Source organism: Colias croceus, chromosome 7 (assembly GCF_905220415.1).
Source record: "Colias croceus chromosome 7, ilColCroc2.1".
Taxonomy (NCBI): domain Eukaryota; kingdom Metazoa; phylum Arthropoda; class Insecta; order Lepidoptera; family Pieridae; genus Colias; species Colias croceus.
In genome coordinates this window covers 9990899-10009136 of record NC_059543.1, presented here as the reverse complement: position 1 = coordinate 10009136, position 18238 = coordinate 9990899, and the positions used below count along the sequence as shown (strand labels likewise).

Below are 18238 nucleotides of genomic sequence, written 5' to 3'. Positions count from 1 at the left end.
GAACATGACAAGCGCCGATAAGCGCTTATAAGTTTCAAGCTTTCTTTCTGAATACGCCCTATGTAATTATTTCAAAATAATATTTATCTTAAAGTTTATTAATACCATAGAATAATACCATTCGTTCTGATTCGTTCATTTTCGTTCAATGATCGTTCATCTAACATGGCGGTTATTAATTTTCTCCAACAACTGTGAACAATTTTGTTGTTGCGATTTTTTTATGTAGGTACCTACATCTATTAAACCTATATTTTTATTATTATTTCAATATAAATTATTATTTTCATATCTCCACATTGTTAAGTTTGTATCTGTGAAACGTATTAAAGTACCTAGTTGAGATTCGTAATCAAGTAAAATGAGTTCTACATCTACTGCACTATTCGCCTGTTCCCGTTGTTTCTCGAGGCATCCTTTCGAAGAATTGTCTCCTGGTGAACAACTGTGCAAGGTAAATATTCCAGTGGAATGTCGATAAAACCTTTAATATTGCAAAGCATTAACTAGTTTTGTTTTGCGTTGCAATACTGTCTACGTCAGTGCTGACGCGATTGTGTTTGGATATTTCAGGAATGCCGTGGCTCGTTCCCGGTGGTGAAGTGCACATATTGCCGCTCGGAGTTTCAACAAACAAGGTCAGTGTCATTCGCCAAATCATGTGACGCTAAGCTTTATAATTTCATCGTTAATTAATGCACTTGCATAGTTTACCTCTGCTTAGAAAGTTATAATGATGACATGCATTTTACTCATTATCAATTGAAACTTTGCATCCACAATAATAATTTGAAGACAATGTAAATTGACAGCACAAATTGTATGAGCTAAATTTTTACAGTAAATCTAATACATCTTCAATATGTAAGAAATGTGAGGCTAACGTCAAGGCCTATGGCAAACCAACAGCATGTGAATATTGCAACATTATCGCTGCATTCATTGGTAAGTTATGGTTCACTACATATTGGGGGTGCATGTATTTGAAAATAATTTAGAATTAAGTTCAATCAAAGAAAAATGTGTAAGTGAACATGAATTACAGCTGCTTAAAAAACTTTCTAAAAATTACAAAACATCGGAACTTGACAAATAAATAATTATTTATGGCAAATCTAGTCATAACACAAGAACCCATTATTAAGAATTTTTGTAAGATCCTAATTTCAATAAATACCTATCATATACACATAAATAAGTGAGTCATGTATTGAAAGTGTAAAATTTGACCTAGATTTGGTTTAGTTAACTTAAACTTTTATAAGCAGTGAATGAATGAAAAATTCTTTATACTACCCTATAAATTAATAGTAACAGTGATTGTTTCATAAAACAAATGTTTTGATATGATGGTGTTTGCAGGAAACAAATGCCAACGCTGCGCAAATTCTGAGCGCAAGTATGGTCCCGCAGTGACTTGTGAGCAATGTAAGCAAAGATGTGCATTTGACAGGCATGATGACAGTAAAAAGGTAAATAATTCTGTTATTAGCATACCATAATCATTTTTAACTTTCTTGAAAAAAATGACTATGTAATGTCTACATTTTGTATTAAGCCTTTGCAGATCTTAAGCTCATTTATAATAATCTATATCTATCTATCTAAACTATTATTATAAACATCTATATTTTCATTTTAGGTGGACGGGAAGTTGCTCTGCTGGCTCTGCACGCAATCACTGAAGCGAGCATTGGCCAGAACGAAACAGCACTTGTCTTCAGTGGATAAACATAAACATAGGGCACACAAGTCAGTTGAACATTATTTTATTAAATTAAATTTTAAATAAATTTGTCACCCAACTTTGCTCCTACACCCTATTTATTAGTAAACCCATTATCGTCCAATCTCGTTAGTATGAGGCTTACACAAACATTAAGAATATAATAAATTATAAATATTACTAAAACAATATAACTTGATAGTGAGGCGGGATCAAACCCCTCGTCTTCTGCTATACCGGGGCACACCTGACCTACTCGATTACCCGTGATCCCAAAATGATTGATCATACAAATATTTTAGACATTTGTAATAATGACCATGTTTCTTAATTTTTTTAATATTCAGAAGGTATGCATTGCCCACAGATCAAAAAGCAGTCACAAGGAGAAACGCAAGTCGGACATGATAAAAGCAAATGCAAATGATTCCTCACTCAATGATGCGCCATTGGAAAAGAAATCAAAACTAAACCCCTTGCAAGGTTTGTTCTCAGGTATAAGTAGTTTTGGTTTTTATTATTTTGCTTATTACTAACTAACCAATTATGATTTTAAAATATTTAATAATTAACTATAATTTAATAACAACAATTTATCATAGATTCTAAAAAAATAGGAATATAGTTGATAATCCTATTCCACCACCCTTTAAATTTTACATATCCTCACAGGAACATTCTACCTATTTATATATCTTATTTATATTTATTATTCCACATTCATGCAATAGATTTGTGATTTCCACGATAACACTGCAACTGACATGAATGCAGAGGTATTTTCAACTTACAATCTCGATCTTTATGTCTGCAACATTTTTGCTATTGATATATTTATCATTTGCATTTGCCTAACAATAGCGTAGATTTTCTTTTATTATTATGTATCCTAAATCTATACTATGTAATTATGTATTTAGAAAATATTATAAAGAAAAACTTACTTATAAAATGTTATTAATTATTTTTGCTTGTACTAGGCGAATTAGACCCAAATAGTTCTGATCATGTGGTGGCCATGACACAACTGAAGGAAACCATCGCTAGCTTACAGAAGAAAGTTCAACAGAAGGATATGGAGCTACTCTCAAAGGATAAATTGGTATGTATGTTTGGGCTAATAAACTTTCATAATATTGTGAAAAAAAAAATGGGGTCACAAATAAAATCAATCCAAAGCATCTGTTAAATATTTTAAGGATTAAAACACTGAAGACTAGCACACCCTTTTTATTTATAAATACTAGTAGTATTGTTTATCCATTGAGTGACTGATATTTGAAATGTATATTTCACTGTTGCGAAAAAATAGAAAAAAATCTTGTTGTTTTCCATCACAATAGACGTATAATAAGATTCAACCATAAATAATGAATGTCTTTCAGATAACGGAACTGAAAGCGCAGCACCACAACGACACCACAGACCTGCGCAATGAAATGAAGAACAAGGAACGTTTGAACGAGACGCGCTTCAATCTCATGAACACGAAGATACAGAATTTGTTAAAGGAAGTGGCGACTCTCAGCAAATCCGCCAAAAAGAACAACAAGAATACTAAATCAGCTTTGGTTAACGCTGAGAACAGCGGCAGCGGCACAGACAGCCCCAGCACTACCTAGATCAATCTTATTTATTCGTTTTTAGCCATAATTTTGGAAAGTTTTTTCCTATCTTATTTTTTTACCCTACAAATGGTTTCATTTGTAGCCTTTATACCGTTAAGCAGAACTAGGTATCAATTTTAACTTGAATTTAGATTTCGTAAGTGCGTGTGCGCATTCTTTTTGTTTGACGTCAAACATGCTAGAGGTAAGTGCAAACTGATGCTGGTCGGAAGTGTATGCGTGAAAGGGACACAGGATGTGTAACCAAAATTCGTATTTGTATATTTTTTTACGCTTTTTTTATAAAGTAGGAAACTAAATTGTAGTTTGATATCAGAATTAATGTGATTCAGTAATTTATTTCTTGTTATTTTGTAACGATTATGGTGAATGAATGTAATGTTATTGAATTAAATCTACGAAGATAATAAAGCGATCATATCATTTTTCCGTTTAGTTGTCGCTGTTAAGTGTAGTCTCAATGATGACGATGTAGCCTTTATTCGAAATAATATAGATACACAATTGTACAAAAGTAGCTTTGACAAGAAAATAATACCAAAAAATATATAGTAGTGTTATATGTAATCTCATATTGCCTTACTTTCATATATGTAACGATCAAACATTTTCATTCACAGAATTATTAATGTAGATAATTGAGACGTATTATGCGTTAATAAAAGAAATATAATATTAAATTCACAAATCAACTATAAATCGTGAATCTTTTTCGACTAAAATAGAAAAGTCCTCTATTTTATTCGAACTTTCTTTTGACATTTATATAATAATAGGACATTATTTCAATCGTAAAATCGCACTCCGGATTAGGTAATAATCATTATCTTTGCGGCCTCGCTCTACTAATATGAATCGATATAATTAGTAAATCAACATCCCTTATTCCATTGTCTCGTGATATGCAATTAGAACAATATTGTAAATCAAAATAAATGTTTAAAAATATATCGTTGTTTTATTTTCATTAATTACCGACTAATAAGACTGTGAAACATTTAGTTCATTTATTATTAAACAGAAAACTAGAGTAAAGACGAATTCTTCAAAGATGATTTCTAAAACTAATATTTTTTCACATATTGTTTGTCAATATGTTGGTATCAGAAATTAACTAACATACTTTAGAATTTTATCACACTGTAATAATAATCTTTAATTAAAAGGATATCAATTGATATGATAACACGATACAATAATTCAGTTGCTGCTTGTATAACTATAAAGAATGGTGAGTTTTTACCGAAGTTTTTTTTTTTAATTAGTTCCTTCGATCAAAGTTGTACATAATAATATGGCCTAGGATAAATAAGCCCACCCAATAGATTGGTTAGTTTTCTGAAAGAAACAGCTATAATTAACTCTGGTGTATTGAAAATTTTGAAAATAAAACAGTGAAAATTTAATAAGCTATTTTAAAAATTCTTACTGTACATATCTTGGATTTTTTTGTTTGCCTGAAAAAAATAACTAGGTATTAATGAATGAATGAATTTCTATTTAATAATTAGGTATTAAATAGGAATTCATCATCATAATATCTATTCCGCTTTTCAGATATTATTTTATACAATATTATGCCTCATACCATGTACGTGGGCCATGGAAAGGCGGATGATAGAACCACCAATAAGGGTGGACCTCTCATCGCCCGGAGACGTTCAATTTTTCAGTACTTCTGATGTTAAAACCAGTTGGATAACTATGCCGATCGACCATTTTGATCCGCAAAATAAGGATACTTATCAAATGGTATGTATCCTTTGGAACAGTTTAGTTACCTAATCATTTTACCAAGGTACCTATATAATTATATTTTTAAACATAAGGTAAAAATTTGAGAAAGTACAGTCTATGGAATGTACATCACATCAATGTACATTCCATAGTCCATTATCTAAATCTAATCAATATTATGATTACCTAATAAGAATTCTTTCAAAATACACTATTAAACTAGATTAGTCAATTTAATTTATGATTTATATAATTTACTAGCTTTCCGCCCGCGGCTTCGCCCGCGTTTTCAAAGAAAAACTCGTTCCCGTAGGATTTCCGGGATAAAACCTATCCTATGTCCTTTCTCGGGTATCAAAATATCTCTTTACCAAATTTCATGCAAATTGGTTCAGTAGTTAAGGCGTGATTGAGTAACAGACAGACAGACAGAGTTACTTTTAGTATGGATTGGACCATGCATACATTTAATAACTTGTACTTAGCGTTTCATGTTCAACGATGAATTCTTCGGAGGTGACGGATATCCAATCTTCATTCTTGTGGGAGGAGAATGGGACATCGTTGAAGGCTGGCTGCGAGCCGGTAACATGTATGAGGCGGCGCGTGAGAATAAGGGCTACCAGTTTTATACGGAACATAGATATTATGGAGAATCTTTGCCATATCAGTAAGTTTTAGGGTAGTTTTCGCCTGTGTGTTTTTTCAATATGGCTTACAACGTAGGTATTTACAAAGTAATTATGTACATATTAAAAATAACTTTTTCAAAGAGTTCTTTATCCCTGCTGTATGCTTAATTTTCTAATCTAATTAAAATTGCAATTAAAATTAGAACCAACAAAAAAAAATTCTATCAAAATGTTTGAAAAATTAATTTTACAGGAACTTCACGACACAGAATTTACGTTTCTTAAACGTAGATCAAGCGCTAGCTGACCTCGCATATTTCATAAGTGAAATGAAGAGCCACCCTAGATTTGCTAACAGTAAAGTGGTGTTGTATGGAGGCTCGTACGCGGCGAACATGGTGATTTGGTTCAAGCAGAAGTACCCACATCTGGTGGTCGGTGGTGTAGGCTCCAGTGGACCTATTCTAGCTAAAGTTGATTTTACAGGTAAACATTTATTATTAGGAAAGTATTTATTTATAAAAGACTAGTGGTCCGCCCCGGCTTCGCTCGTGGTACATATTTCGCAATAAAAGGTAGCCTATGTCCTTCCTGAGAGCAGTGGTGGCTCAGTGGTGAGACCTCGGACTTCGAATCGATAAGTCCGGGGTTCGAGACCAGGCGAGCGCGCAGGAATTAAATTGATTTTTCTGCGCATGTTGTAACATCACCACTGCTCGAACGGTGAAGGAAAACATCGTGAGGAAACCGACATGTCGAAGAATTAAAAAGTTCGACGACATGTGTCATCCGCCAACACGCACTTGGCCAGCGCGGTGGATTATGGCCTGTACCCTCATAGGAGGCCCGTGTCCCAGCAGTGGGAACGTATATGGGCTGATGATGATGTCCTTTCTCGGGTATCAAAATATCTCCATACCAAATTTCATGCAAATTGGTTCAGTAGTTTAGGCGTGATTGAGTAACAGACAGACAGACAGACAGACAGAGTTACTTTCGCATTTATAATATTAGTATGGATTGTTTGTTTATATAGTTAGCATGTTTTTTCTCAGTCTTGCTACCTCGTTTTTAAATGTTTCAATAAAGTTCTCTTTAAAAAAATGGCGCCAGGACTCGGCTTAAAACTTTATATCACAGTTATGTTTAACTTCGAATTTAACGAAATAAATAATGTTTAAAATTGGTCCAGGCGAATTTGTATAATTGAAGAATACATAAAAATATTCCGATGCATAAAGAATATTTTGAGAAATATTCAAATTAAATATCTTCTCCAGGTTATTTGGAAGTTGTCCATCAAGCATTTTTATCGGAAGGCGGTGAGCAATGCATTGCGACAATAAGGCAAGGTATAGCTGACACAATAGCAGCTATGAATACAGAGGCTGGAAGACGGGAGCTAGAGAGAAATCTTAGGTATACCGTATAACTTTTTTATGATTGAGAAGTTTTAAATTTTTATTACAGGTCTATCTGTTGCTCTGACACAAAAGGAATAAAAACCAAATTTACCTAGTTACTCGGTTAAGAAGTAGATTTCATAATTTTTGTGAGGAAAATTATTCATCTCTTCATCCATAGCTATAAGATTAAACATTTTAATATTCTTTCGACTAAGAGCGTGACGGCCTACGCATAGACAAGCATAATGTTGGTAATTGTCCAATTTTCAATAACTAAATTCCAACACATTACTAATTATAACTCATTTTGTACCAGAGACATATTTCCAAAGATTCAGTTAATTTAAATTTGTTATATGAATAAATTTAAATACTTTAGCTTAATAAATATAACGACTCGCGCGTATAATTCATTAGACTGAAAGATTTTTAACAATTTATTTGAAATTGACGTCTTGACGATTTTCATTAATTGTTTATAATAGATATAACAGGATATAACATTTTTACTTCCAGATTGTGTGCACCGTTAGACTACAATAATGAATACGAGTTGGGATTCCTTTCGGGACTCATCAGTTGGACATTTTCGACCTCCGTCCAGCAAGCCCGGCCAGGCTCACTTCGAACTATATGCGATAATTTCGCAACTGAAGCTTACGGTAATAATACCTTTTATGTTTGAAAATCTTCTCTTCATGCAATTTACTAAATAAGATGAACTTCTCTGAAATCGGTTAGAATAGAAAATTTGGAATTTATTAAATCCACTTTGTAATTGATTGTTCTAAACAATTACAAAGTGGATTTAATAATATTATTTATACTCTCAATAGCAAAGAATTCAAATTTTAGGAACCAATCCAATGGAGAAAATCGGTGGCTACATTGCCACTATACGCAATCTAGGTGAAGATGATTGTTGGAACATAAATTACGAGAATTACATCGAAGGCTATAGAAACAGAAATACTAATTGTAAGTTAACTAGTACTTAAATGTCAAAAAGATAACGTCGACGATGTTAACAAAAACAAATATTTTTTGATATTGAGAAATCCTGAGTTATTACATTATTCCTCTTTTTCCATATATTTCTTAATTTGCAAATGCCTAACTATTTCTTGTGTTAGAATAAACGTTTCGTAACATTTCAGCCCGTGCATGGTACTATCAAACGTGCACAGAGTACGGGTACTACCAGACTGCGCCGCGCATTGGCACCGTGTTCGATCAACTGCGCTGGTTATCTGTGGCCTTTTATGTAGATGTTTGTAAACAGGCTTATGATCCAAGGTGAGCATTATATGGGTTATATAAAGCAGAATATCAACGTCTTAAATTAACACGCCTAATTCAATAGAAACTAATGATAGTTTTATCACACTATCACGAAAACGCGTGCTGCAAACCGCAAAACTTCAGTGAGCCGTGCTGGCTGGCTGTTAAGAATATTGAAATTAAAAATAAATCGCATTTAACAACGACGTCGTAACGTTTAACTGTGCCTTGGTCATTTTAAGATATAATATGTAGTAATGTATAACGACGAATGTGGAGTCGTTTTAGAAAACATTAGTTTCATAATCCTCAAGGTATTTTAGATTCGATACAAATTGGCTTTATTGTCGCCACGCCTTATTGTATTATGAAGCGTTAAATAGATTAAGTTCTTCGAGCAAGTATTGGAGAATTTATAATACTGCCTTGGACAAGATTTGTATGAACGGTGATAAAAATAACACCTCGACGTAGCATTGTGCATATTTTTTTTCTGTTATGGTTAATTTTTGTTATATGTATTTCAACCTATTTTTTAAATTCTAGTTTCGACGAAGCATTCGTATACGCGGCTGCAGATCGCGTCAATCGTGTTTATGGGGGTTTAGAACCCAAAGTGAACAATACAGTCAATATTCATGGTATTATTGACCCGTGGCACGCTCTCGGAGTGTATGAAGAGGACTTGTCTGAGACTTCGCCTACTTATACTGTGCCGAGGTAGTTACATAAGCGTTTTAACGATTGAAAGGTAATATAATTGGAAAAGTGCATTATTTCAAGTTGACTAGAACGATAACCGACTACTTGGTGGATATGAAAATATAAAAAGAAAATAGAAGTACGACCGTATTAATTAGCCTAAACGTATTATTATTTATTAAATCAAATATTATAGCTGTTTTATTTCATAGAGGTGTCCCTAACATATTATGGTGCTCTTCATTGTCGTCGAATTTCAACCGACGCGAGAATTAGAATTAATTAGCAAAATTTTTATTAATTTATAATTATTTGCAGGGCATCCCATTGCTTCGACATGCAACGTTGGTTAAGAACAGATACAATTAGAATGACAAACGCGCAACAGGCCGCGCGAAGACTGATTGCTAGTTGGCTGAAGTGATTCATTGTTTCATATTATGAAGTATAGAATAATAAATATTTGTATTGCTAAATGTTTTTTTTTTTTAATTTATTCTATTTATACTGTTTGTAATTAACATAAAATGATAAACTACCTTATTATAATTTTTTATTTAACCAAGCTAACGTAGAATGATATCATTGTGTAATGGTGTAGGTACATTTTTTAATGATAGATAAACATGCATAGGAAAAGTACGCACTATAATTCAATAATAATTAATTTAAGAATGGATTTGAACATTAGAAAACTTTTTGCTTTGGATTGTTTAGTTGTTTATTTTATTTCAATGGAGTGAAATATAGGTAAGGAGTAAAGGTTATCAAATAAAAATACACATATCGAATCCCAATCATTGAGAATACACTTTTTATTTTCAAATTTCACATCGTGACAAATTTTATTTCCATAGAGAGTTAGTCATCAAAGTCGAACGGGTCGAAACAGATCGAAAAATACAATCACATCAATCGCTACCCGAACTAGGAATAATCGAAACGCTAAACGTCTAAATTCATAAAGTTCAATCGCGACTTCATCTAAACGTCGGCGGCGTCGTAAATGCAAACGCGCCCCGAACGGGTCGGTGTGTTTTCGAAACGGCTCTTTTCCACTTTCGATCCTCTTCGGAAACACAACACAAATGGCGCCGCGCGCGAGGCGAGCTGAATTACACTAAAAACATTATCAAACTACACGACGCTACACACTTACGAGCTTATGAACACTTACGCTAAGTGTCGCGTCGCCCGCAGCGCCGCGTTGCAGCGGGGGGGTCCACTGTGACGCGCTCGGGGCCGGCGCCGCCCAACCGATACAAAAGCTCAATATGAAACATTCGAGATTACTGGCAGTTCACCATTCGAGGCGGGCGGGGTACGAGACACGATTTCATAAATAACACAGTTGACGCGCAGGGTGGGGGGAGGGGTTGCGCCCGAATGGTCGAACTGCCGCCCTGGTCCCGAACTAACTCAAAGTCAGAAATGCCGGCACCGTTACGCCTACGCACTACGCTAGGGAATACTTAGTAGATAGGGCTCGCGCGAGTCAGTCCTCGACGAGCGGCTTGGGGCTCTCCCAGGGGAAGCCGGCGCGCCCGAAGTGCCCGTACGTGCTCGTCTTCTGGTAGATCGGCGCGCGCAGGTTCAGCTCTCTGCACAACAACAATTTACATTTTACGTTACCGTAAAAAACCCCATTTTAGAGGCTAGAGCACGTCGAAAAAGTACTAAGGTTCTCCATTTATTATTAGGTATGTTTACGTTTTACATAAATGAGCTTAAATCTTTTACAATATAAGACAGCGACATCACTGTTTTTGCTTGGTAAAGGTAAAGTTAAGACGCGTAAGTTATGCACGGTCAGTCAATCTCGCCTCGAGTTCATTATCATTAATCGATAGTCTCGAAAGTTTTCGATCTTAAAGGGCAACATACACACGACATAATATTATGATGAATTATTACGTAACTAAATATTTGTCCATTAATGAGAATTAAGTCAATTTTTAACTAATTAAATCTTTCTTATTCATAATATAATCTTTTATTGAATTCTATTATGCCCATTCAATTTTTACTCAATATCATATTTTTTTCTAAAAACTTGAAACAAATCAACTCACCTTACAATTTTGCCCGGTCTCAAATCGAAGTTCTTTTGTACAATAGAGAGGAGTTCCTGCTGTGTCTTGTGTGATGTGCCATAGTCGAAGACTGTGATGGATAGGGGCTCGGCGACTCCGATAGCGTAGGCGACCTGTAAATAAGAATAAACATTAATACTTCTAAGTTCTATTACAAAGAGAAAAGATTACTTTTATTAGATTGTCAAGCTGTTAGAACTACTGAATCGATTTTGAAAAAATTGCACGAACAGAAATCAATCAAAACCATCATGGATAATGACATTATAGATGATTATTTTAAAAAAAAAGAATAAAATTATCGGTAGCAAAAGGAAAATAATATATTTCTTTATGAGCATTTTATACTCTATAATTTTTCAGATCAAGCAAATTGTTTATTTAATTTGTAACATAACAAGTTAAATCTATTTTCTATTCTTTATAAATTAATATTTATAAAGCATTTGAATGCCATAAAACCAAAAATATCAATTTCAACATAATTCACTGTTCACGCGCTGCACGCAACAATATCATAATCTCGATTCAAACATCGAAACAACATAGCCGACCTCCAACGGCGGCACATCATTGTCTTCAGTGGCAGCACAAACCCGCACGCAACCGCGGCACGAGTCCGTCAACAACGGCAGCACAAGTTCGCATTTTAACGGCGGCACAAACCCGCACGCAACGGCGGCACTGGTCCGCATCGAGCGGCAGCACAAACCCGCACGCAACGGCGGCATCACAAATCCGTACACAACGGCAGCACAAACCCGCACACAACGGCAGCACAACTCCGCCTTGGCGGCGGCGGCACAACGCCCGCTCACCTGCACCATGCAGCGGCGGCACAGGCCCGCCTTGACGAGCGACTTGGCGACCCAGCGCGCGGCGTACGCGGCCGAGCGGTCCACTTTGGTGAAGTCCTTGCCGGAGAACGCGCCGCCGCCGTGCGCGCCCCAACCGCCGTACGTGTCCACGATGATCTTGCGCCCCGTTAGACCCGCGTCCGACTGCCGAGACAACAGACATATTGTTAATTATTATTATACTATACATACCTAGTTCTTCTATCTTACTACTGCTTAAGTAAAGTAAAAATAAAATCTTCAAAATTTATTAAAGAAACTTATTACTATAAATGCGGTAACTCTGTCAGTCTTTTTTGTGTGTTCAAAAATTGGAGACAATAAATCTTTCTTACATTCACAAATATTTATTATACTTATACTAATAGTTGTTTAGGGAACTTGATAGATAACAGATAATATTTTTTCACTACAATACAAATACAACTTAACCTTATTTTGGTATACGACAAACAATATAACAAATTTTACCTGAGGTCCACCAATAATGAATAGACCACATGGGTTGATGTGAACAACTGTTCTTTCATCGAAGTATTGTGCCGGGATCACTTCCTTGATAACTTTGTCTCTGATTTCTTTGCGCAGTGTCTCCAATGCAATCTATAAAAAAAAAATTCAATCACACTAAATTTAAAAACTTCTTATATAAAATTCTAATTTGCTGAACTAAACTAATGAGTAATTAAAGAAATTATCAATGCAAATAATTATTCATATAATTTTTTCTTTTTAATTGATAGAATATATTATGATAAGGATCTTGCCACTTAATATAATAATAAAAGGATATTGCCTTCTATAGTATAATATATGTTACTTTACATAAATTAAAAAAAAATTAGCTTACATTATATGCAATAAATTATTAAATTGATTATTAACACAGCGGCAAGATATATAGAAAACAACATATTTGTTTACCTTTTCAGAATGCTGTAATGAAACAACAACAGTGTGGACTCTTTGAGGAACTGTAGCACCGCCAGCGAAAACATACTCGCAGGTCACCTACAAAAACATTATACATGATAATGATGTACATAAATTAACAATGTAATAAAAAGTAAACACTGACTTAATAAAATTGTAATGTACACCTATAGGTATTGATAAGGGAAATAACATTCTTGTAACAATACCAAGTCAAGGTTAACTACTGACAACAATACTCAGAAGTAAAATTACAAAGAAAGTACCTGTGTTTTTGAATCCGGACGCGCCCACCAAAATTCACCGTTTCGTCGGAGTTCGGCTATTTTCTGATTTAGTCTATGTGCAAGTACTACGGTCAATGGCATACATTCTTCTGTTTCATCTGTAGCATAGCCGAACATCAATCCCTGTTACAAACATTGTATTCTAAAATAAAATACTTAATAGTATGCCTTTAAATGCTAAACGCTTCAAACTAAATGAATCGCTATGATTGGTTAATTACAAACACATTCCTCACTACACATCCTCACTCATTATTGGTGGAATAGCTCCTTAAAGGTTGATAAACTATCGCTAGTGATATGTATAAGTATTCAATTTAAGAATATTGAACATGTTTCTCAATCAATGAGACGAGACTGATACTGATTGAGTGTTTCAAGGACATATTCTGCATCATCTTATGTTTCATTTAAAATTCATGTTATAACATTTCTAATGACTTCCTGAAAATGTGTCATAGGTTAAAATATCTAGGTCTGGTAATATTTTCAGTTTTAACATTGAAATAAGGTTCTTAAGTGCTTATAAAATTATTGATTAGTGAAACATGTTAAGTATTAAATTTATTCAACAACATACTAAGGATTTTTACACTTTTCACATTTAAAAAATATGTTGTGTACTTTGTAACAAAGGTAGAATAATACAAAGTTTGTTATGCAAATAATTAATGTCTTGGCTATAAAATGGTTTTAATTTATTGTGTTCCATTGATAATGATAAGCTTATTTTTAGTTCAAGGCAACCCAGATTTGAGATGAGGATTAAAGAATAGATATAGATGAATTCATGGACAAAGCATATTGTAAGGAATATTAATTATATTATGTACTATCAATACTAATTTATGCATAGGTAGTCGCTACACTATTTTTCAAATAGATTGAATTATATAATTGGTATACAAGTAATTAATTTACCATTATTACTAAAGATTAATTTAAATGATAATCAGATACACATATGAATAAGTTAACCCTGTGTAACTTTATAAGGAAAACACCTAGAAATCGCGTTAATAATTCTTTATTATGATTAATTGTGGTGCAATAACTATGACCCATGAAAATTCCAAGAGTGATAAGATGATTTTCCCAAGAATTATGAAAACATGATTTCTAGCATAGTTAGTATAATATTTGTATGTAAATTAGATTAAACAGCCTATTCAACAGTCTGATAAGAATATAATAGTTTATTCTCAAAACTGTGGTAAAGCATATAAATGCTTTTTATTAACACTGTACAAATACCTTTGATGTATTGGAATATTATGTCATACCTGGTCGCCTGCACCAACTTCTTCATCATTCCGGTTCTCATGCACCCCAGCGGCTATGTTTGGTGACTGTTGGTCCAGAGCCAGCATCACACTGCACGTCTTGTAATCAAACCCTGACCCAACATGCATTTACTAATAAATATTGAATTTATGACAATTGTTCTTAACATAATATCTTTCCTAGAATAGTACATGTTATGAATGATGTTGGCCTGCCATGACAATCAATTGGACATGCAAATTTTCTGCAAATATTTTGATAGTATCCCGATTTTCGTGCATTTGCCCAAGTTTATACCTGATCTCCTGCCCCAATATCCAATTCATCTCTATCTTGATAGACCCCCTCGGCTATGTTGGGACTCTGTTCTTCTATTGCCACTAACAAATTTAGTGTTCGCCAATCAAAACCTAGTGTGCACGAAAACATTATTTAGACTAGCTCCTGAGAGGTCAAACAAGAATTTGGAATAGAATTCAGTGCTATTCATTTGCTGGCAGTCCGCCAAAATATTAAGGTTGTTTACTAATATATTTACCTTTGGAAGATTCATCGTATCCAATGTGTTTCACGGTATCTCTCACAACCTTTTGATAATCGACGTTAGCCTTCGAGGTAATTTCGCCGCACAATAATACCATGCCCGTTTTTGTTACTGTTTCTGTTAATCAATATTAAGAAATGTGTAAAAATATTAATTTAAACGAATATTATTTTAATTTAAAATAATTATAGGTAATATGAACTAACCACATGCAACTTTTGCGTCAGGGTCCTGGGATAGATGTGCATCGAGGATAGCATCACTTATTTGATCGCACATTTTGTCTGAAACATAATACTAATTTACATCTTTGTGCTTTAATGTTATTTACGAACAAGATTGATAGTACTGCTCCAACCACGTGTTTTGATTATGGCCAACATAACAAGACCCATTTTATGTGATGTAACTGAATGTTATTCTTGCACCACAAATTAAACTCATTTATCACACACATGGAGTTTTCACACACACAAATTAAACTGAAAAATGTTTGCATTTTTACACTAAATCTGCGCACATGTCTTTGGTCGGCCATTTTTTGTATTTTATCTCAATTCCTGTACTCTTTACTGAACTAACCTGGATGACCCTCGCCCACTGATTCTGATGTGAATAGGAACACTGATCCATCTTCCATATCATAACTGTGTCCGTTTGTTTTCGCGTAGCCGTTCATTTTTGAGGTTTCCGGCATTCTGAATTTAGAGTTAGCCCACCAAAATAACACGACTAAACCCTCTCGTAATAATACTGTGGAAAAGAGGCCCGGCGCGAGCTCACGCCGATATTTATAAGGTCGGAGTGGCGCTGTAGTGTCTCAAATATTGACCAATCAGCGATAATCTTTTGCGTCACTGCTTCATGAAATCCTATTTGCTATTGGTGTAAATATTTTGTTTTGATTCTGTATAACCTAAAAAAAAGTTACCATGTGTAATCTGTGATTAAAAGAAAATTGGCGCGAATTTTAAAAGTAAAAATATTTAATATAATAATTATTTTTCCCAAGATGGAAAGCATATGAAAATAATTTAATGGCAACAAAACACTAGTAAATAAATATTTAGACACGCATTAAAATAAATTAATAAATAATGAATTTTTCGTTCTGAATTTAATGTTTTTTTCTATGAAATTATGCATTAATGTTCATTAATAATATTTGTAGGTATCATATCACCGATATTGTTTAGTATTTTTATTAAATCAATAATTTCAGTTTTAAATTTGAATAGTGAAATAACTTTGAACATTGAATAAAGAAAAATATGAGAACGAAGTAAGTACAATGTGTAAGAAACAACACTTTAATTCTTTAATGTAAAATCAGTTTTTTTTAAAGTTATTTTGTGAAAATATAAGAAAACTTTTTGTACCTAATTTAATTAGGTAAATTGTATATTGTAGGTATTTCATATATTATATTTTTAAAAGCTGTAATATTTAAAATATTTGTTACAAGTAGAAATATAACGAACCCTTCTTAGCACACAGTATTCACTAGAAGACACTTAACACACTACACTGATGAATTTTATGAATAAACGTTTTCCTTTGAGATGCGCTTGCGTACTGACTCCGAAGCTGAAAATTCTATGTACTTAAAGATAACGACTTCGCACAAAACATGCAGTTTAATGGTGAGTTAACATTGTAGTATAAGAGCGTGATTAATAATTATATGTAACTAAAACAAATAAGTAGATAATGTTAACTCTTTGTTAAATAAATCCATTGGCGGCTAATCTCTTCCGGTATTACCGGTGTCTCTTATCTTTTAATATGTTTCGTCTATTAACTTCCTAATGTAACAGTGTCAAAATTTTCTCGTCTTTTATATTTTTTTAGGTAACTAACTATAGAATTGAATTTAGTTAAAATTTTACCATTAATCACGTGATTTTTTTTTGGTATTTTTTGAACCCCCCCTCCCCCTTGGTGATACGTGGTGAGGTTTAAGACTACCCCTCCCCCTTCCCCCCCATATCACGTGTATTTTTTCGTACCTGCAAAGAATCAATTTTTTATTTATAAAAAAATACTGGTATAAGTATCATCTAATTTTATTATAGTAAATTAAAGACTACGATAATAAACGTTCAGAGGTAGACAGAAAGATTGCAGTTTGTTTTTGAATGACATAAAAATAATGAAAGATATGCGAAAAAGTTGTACGCGTTTGACTAAAAATAAATACATGTAACGCCGCTTTTCGGTTGAGTATCGCGCGCTTGTCGAAAAATAAATACACGTGATGTATTACTTTACCCCCCCTCCCCCTTGTGATATTTCGTGATGTTTTGATGGACTCCTCCCCCCCTTTCGAGCCTCACGTGATTAATGGACAGCCCCTGAGTTAAACTTGGTCTTAGATACAAATATATTACATATAATCTCAATGACGAAATTTTCGATCATTCTTTTTCAAGGTATTACACAATATATCCAACTTTCTAGTTCCTCCTAATATTTTAGACAAAAATTTTGTAAAAATATATGTGTGTATAGATGTATGTAACTACTTATGTAGTTATGTATAAAACCACTGAACAGATTTCAGAATAAGACAAAATATAGGTAAATACAATCTATGTATATTTTATATGTACTTACCTTCATAAAATAAGAACGTAGCATTGACTTTCTATTGATAAACTATAAACAGAGTTTTTTGTATCAAAGATTAATAAATAGTTACGTCGTACTTAGGTACGTCGTCTACGTACCTACCTAGTTACGTACTGTACGTCGAACATGTGTACATAAATGATAGGTATGTACTTAGTTATGTATGTTAATGTGTAAAAAAATGTCGTTACTAAATGTATTATTCAGCTTCTGTACTATATAAAATAAAGAGGAACGGTTAATGTGAAAGTTCATTGATAATTATTATGACAATCTCTTGTTAAATACTTTAATCGAATCAATAACAATTCAGCATAAACCAGATAATATTTTATGTTTACTAAATATTGATATCTGAAGTAATCTTAAAAGATATGTACTTAGCTGTTACATTTTTATAATATGACTTGCTTCAAAACGAAAATAGTTTCTACGAAAGTGAGAAGCATCACGGATTCACGGAGCCGGGAGCATGGGTGGATTGATCGTTATACTTT

General features: G+C 33.6%; 3 protein-coding genes across 7 annotated transcripts; 2 read left to right on the top strand and 1 right to left on the bottom strand.

Annotated features, from left to right (window-relative positions):
• Window positions 1-144: 144 nt before the first annotated feature.
• On the top strand, window positions 145-4302 carry LOC123693150 (protein FAM76A). Of its 4 annotated transcripts, none has more exons than XM_045638121.1 (8): window positions 145-454; window positions 574-638; window positions 842-945; window positions 1363-1472; window positions 1643-1752; window positions 2103-2209; window positions 2707-2828; window positions 3112-4302. In XM_045638121.1, the coding sequence occupies exons 1-8, from the start codon at window positions 362-364 to the stop codon at window positions 3346-3348; spliced, it is 948 nt and encodes a 315-aa protein (XP_045494077.1). In that variant the 5' UTR covers window positions 145-361; the 3' UTR covers window positions 3349-4302. The 4 variants fall into 4 exon arrangements, with proteins under 4 accessions (XP_045494077.1, XP_045494075.1, XP_045494076.1 ...); XM_045638119.1 differs by having other exon boundaries at window positions 147-454; window positions 2103-2221; XM_045638120.1 differs by having other exon boundaries at window positions 147-454; window positions 2094-2209.
• Window positions 4303-4384: 82 nt separating this feature from the next.
• LOC123693149 (putative serine protease K12H4.7) lies at window positions 4385-9588 on the top strand. Its single transcript, XM_045638117.1, has 10 exons — window positions 4385-4585; window positions 4912-5106; window positions 5577-5761; window positions 5977-6209; window positions 7004-7142; window positions 7646-7791; window positions 7985-8107; window positions 8287-8425; window positions 8957-9130; window positions 9431-9588. The coding sequence occupies exons 1-10, from the start codon at window positions 4583-4585 to the stop codon at window positions 9534-9536; spliced, it is 1443 nt and encodes a 480-aa protein (XP_045494073.1). The 5' UTR covers window positions 4385-4582; the 3' UTR covers window positions 9537-9588.
• Window positions 9589-9898: 310 nt separating this feature from the next.
• On the bottom strand, window positions 9899-16695 carry LOC123693169 (S-adenosylmethionine synthase). Of its 2 annotated transcripts, none has more exons than XM_045638142.1 (11): window positions 16592-16695; window positions 15693-16026; window positions 15317-15394; window positions 15105-15227; window positions 14864-14976; window positions 13262-13405; window positions 12987-13073; window positions 12534-12665; window positions 12024-12206; window positions 11185-11318; window positions 9899-10713 (listed from the first exon to the last, which is right to left on the bottom strand). In XM_045638142.1, exons 2-11 carry the CDS (start codon window positions 15805-15807, stop codon window positions 10608-10610), a joined length of 1215 nt encoding a protein of 404 aa, XP_045494098.1. In that variant the 5' UTR covers window positions 15808-16026; window positions 16592-16695; the 3' UTR covers window positions 9899-10607. The 2 variants fall into 2 exon arrangements, with proteins under 2 accessions (XP_045494098.1, XP_045494097.1); XM_045638141.1 differs by lacking the exon at window positions 14864-14976 and adding an exon at window positions 14566-14678 and having other exon boundaries at window positions 16592-16693.
• Window positions 16696-18238: the final 1543 nt, after the last annotated feature.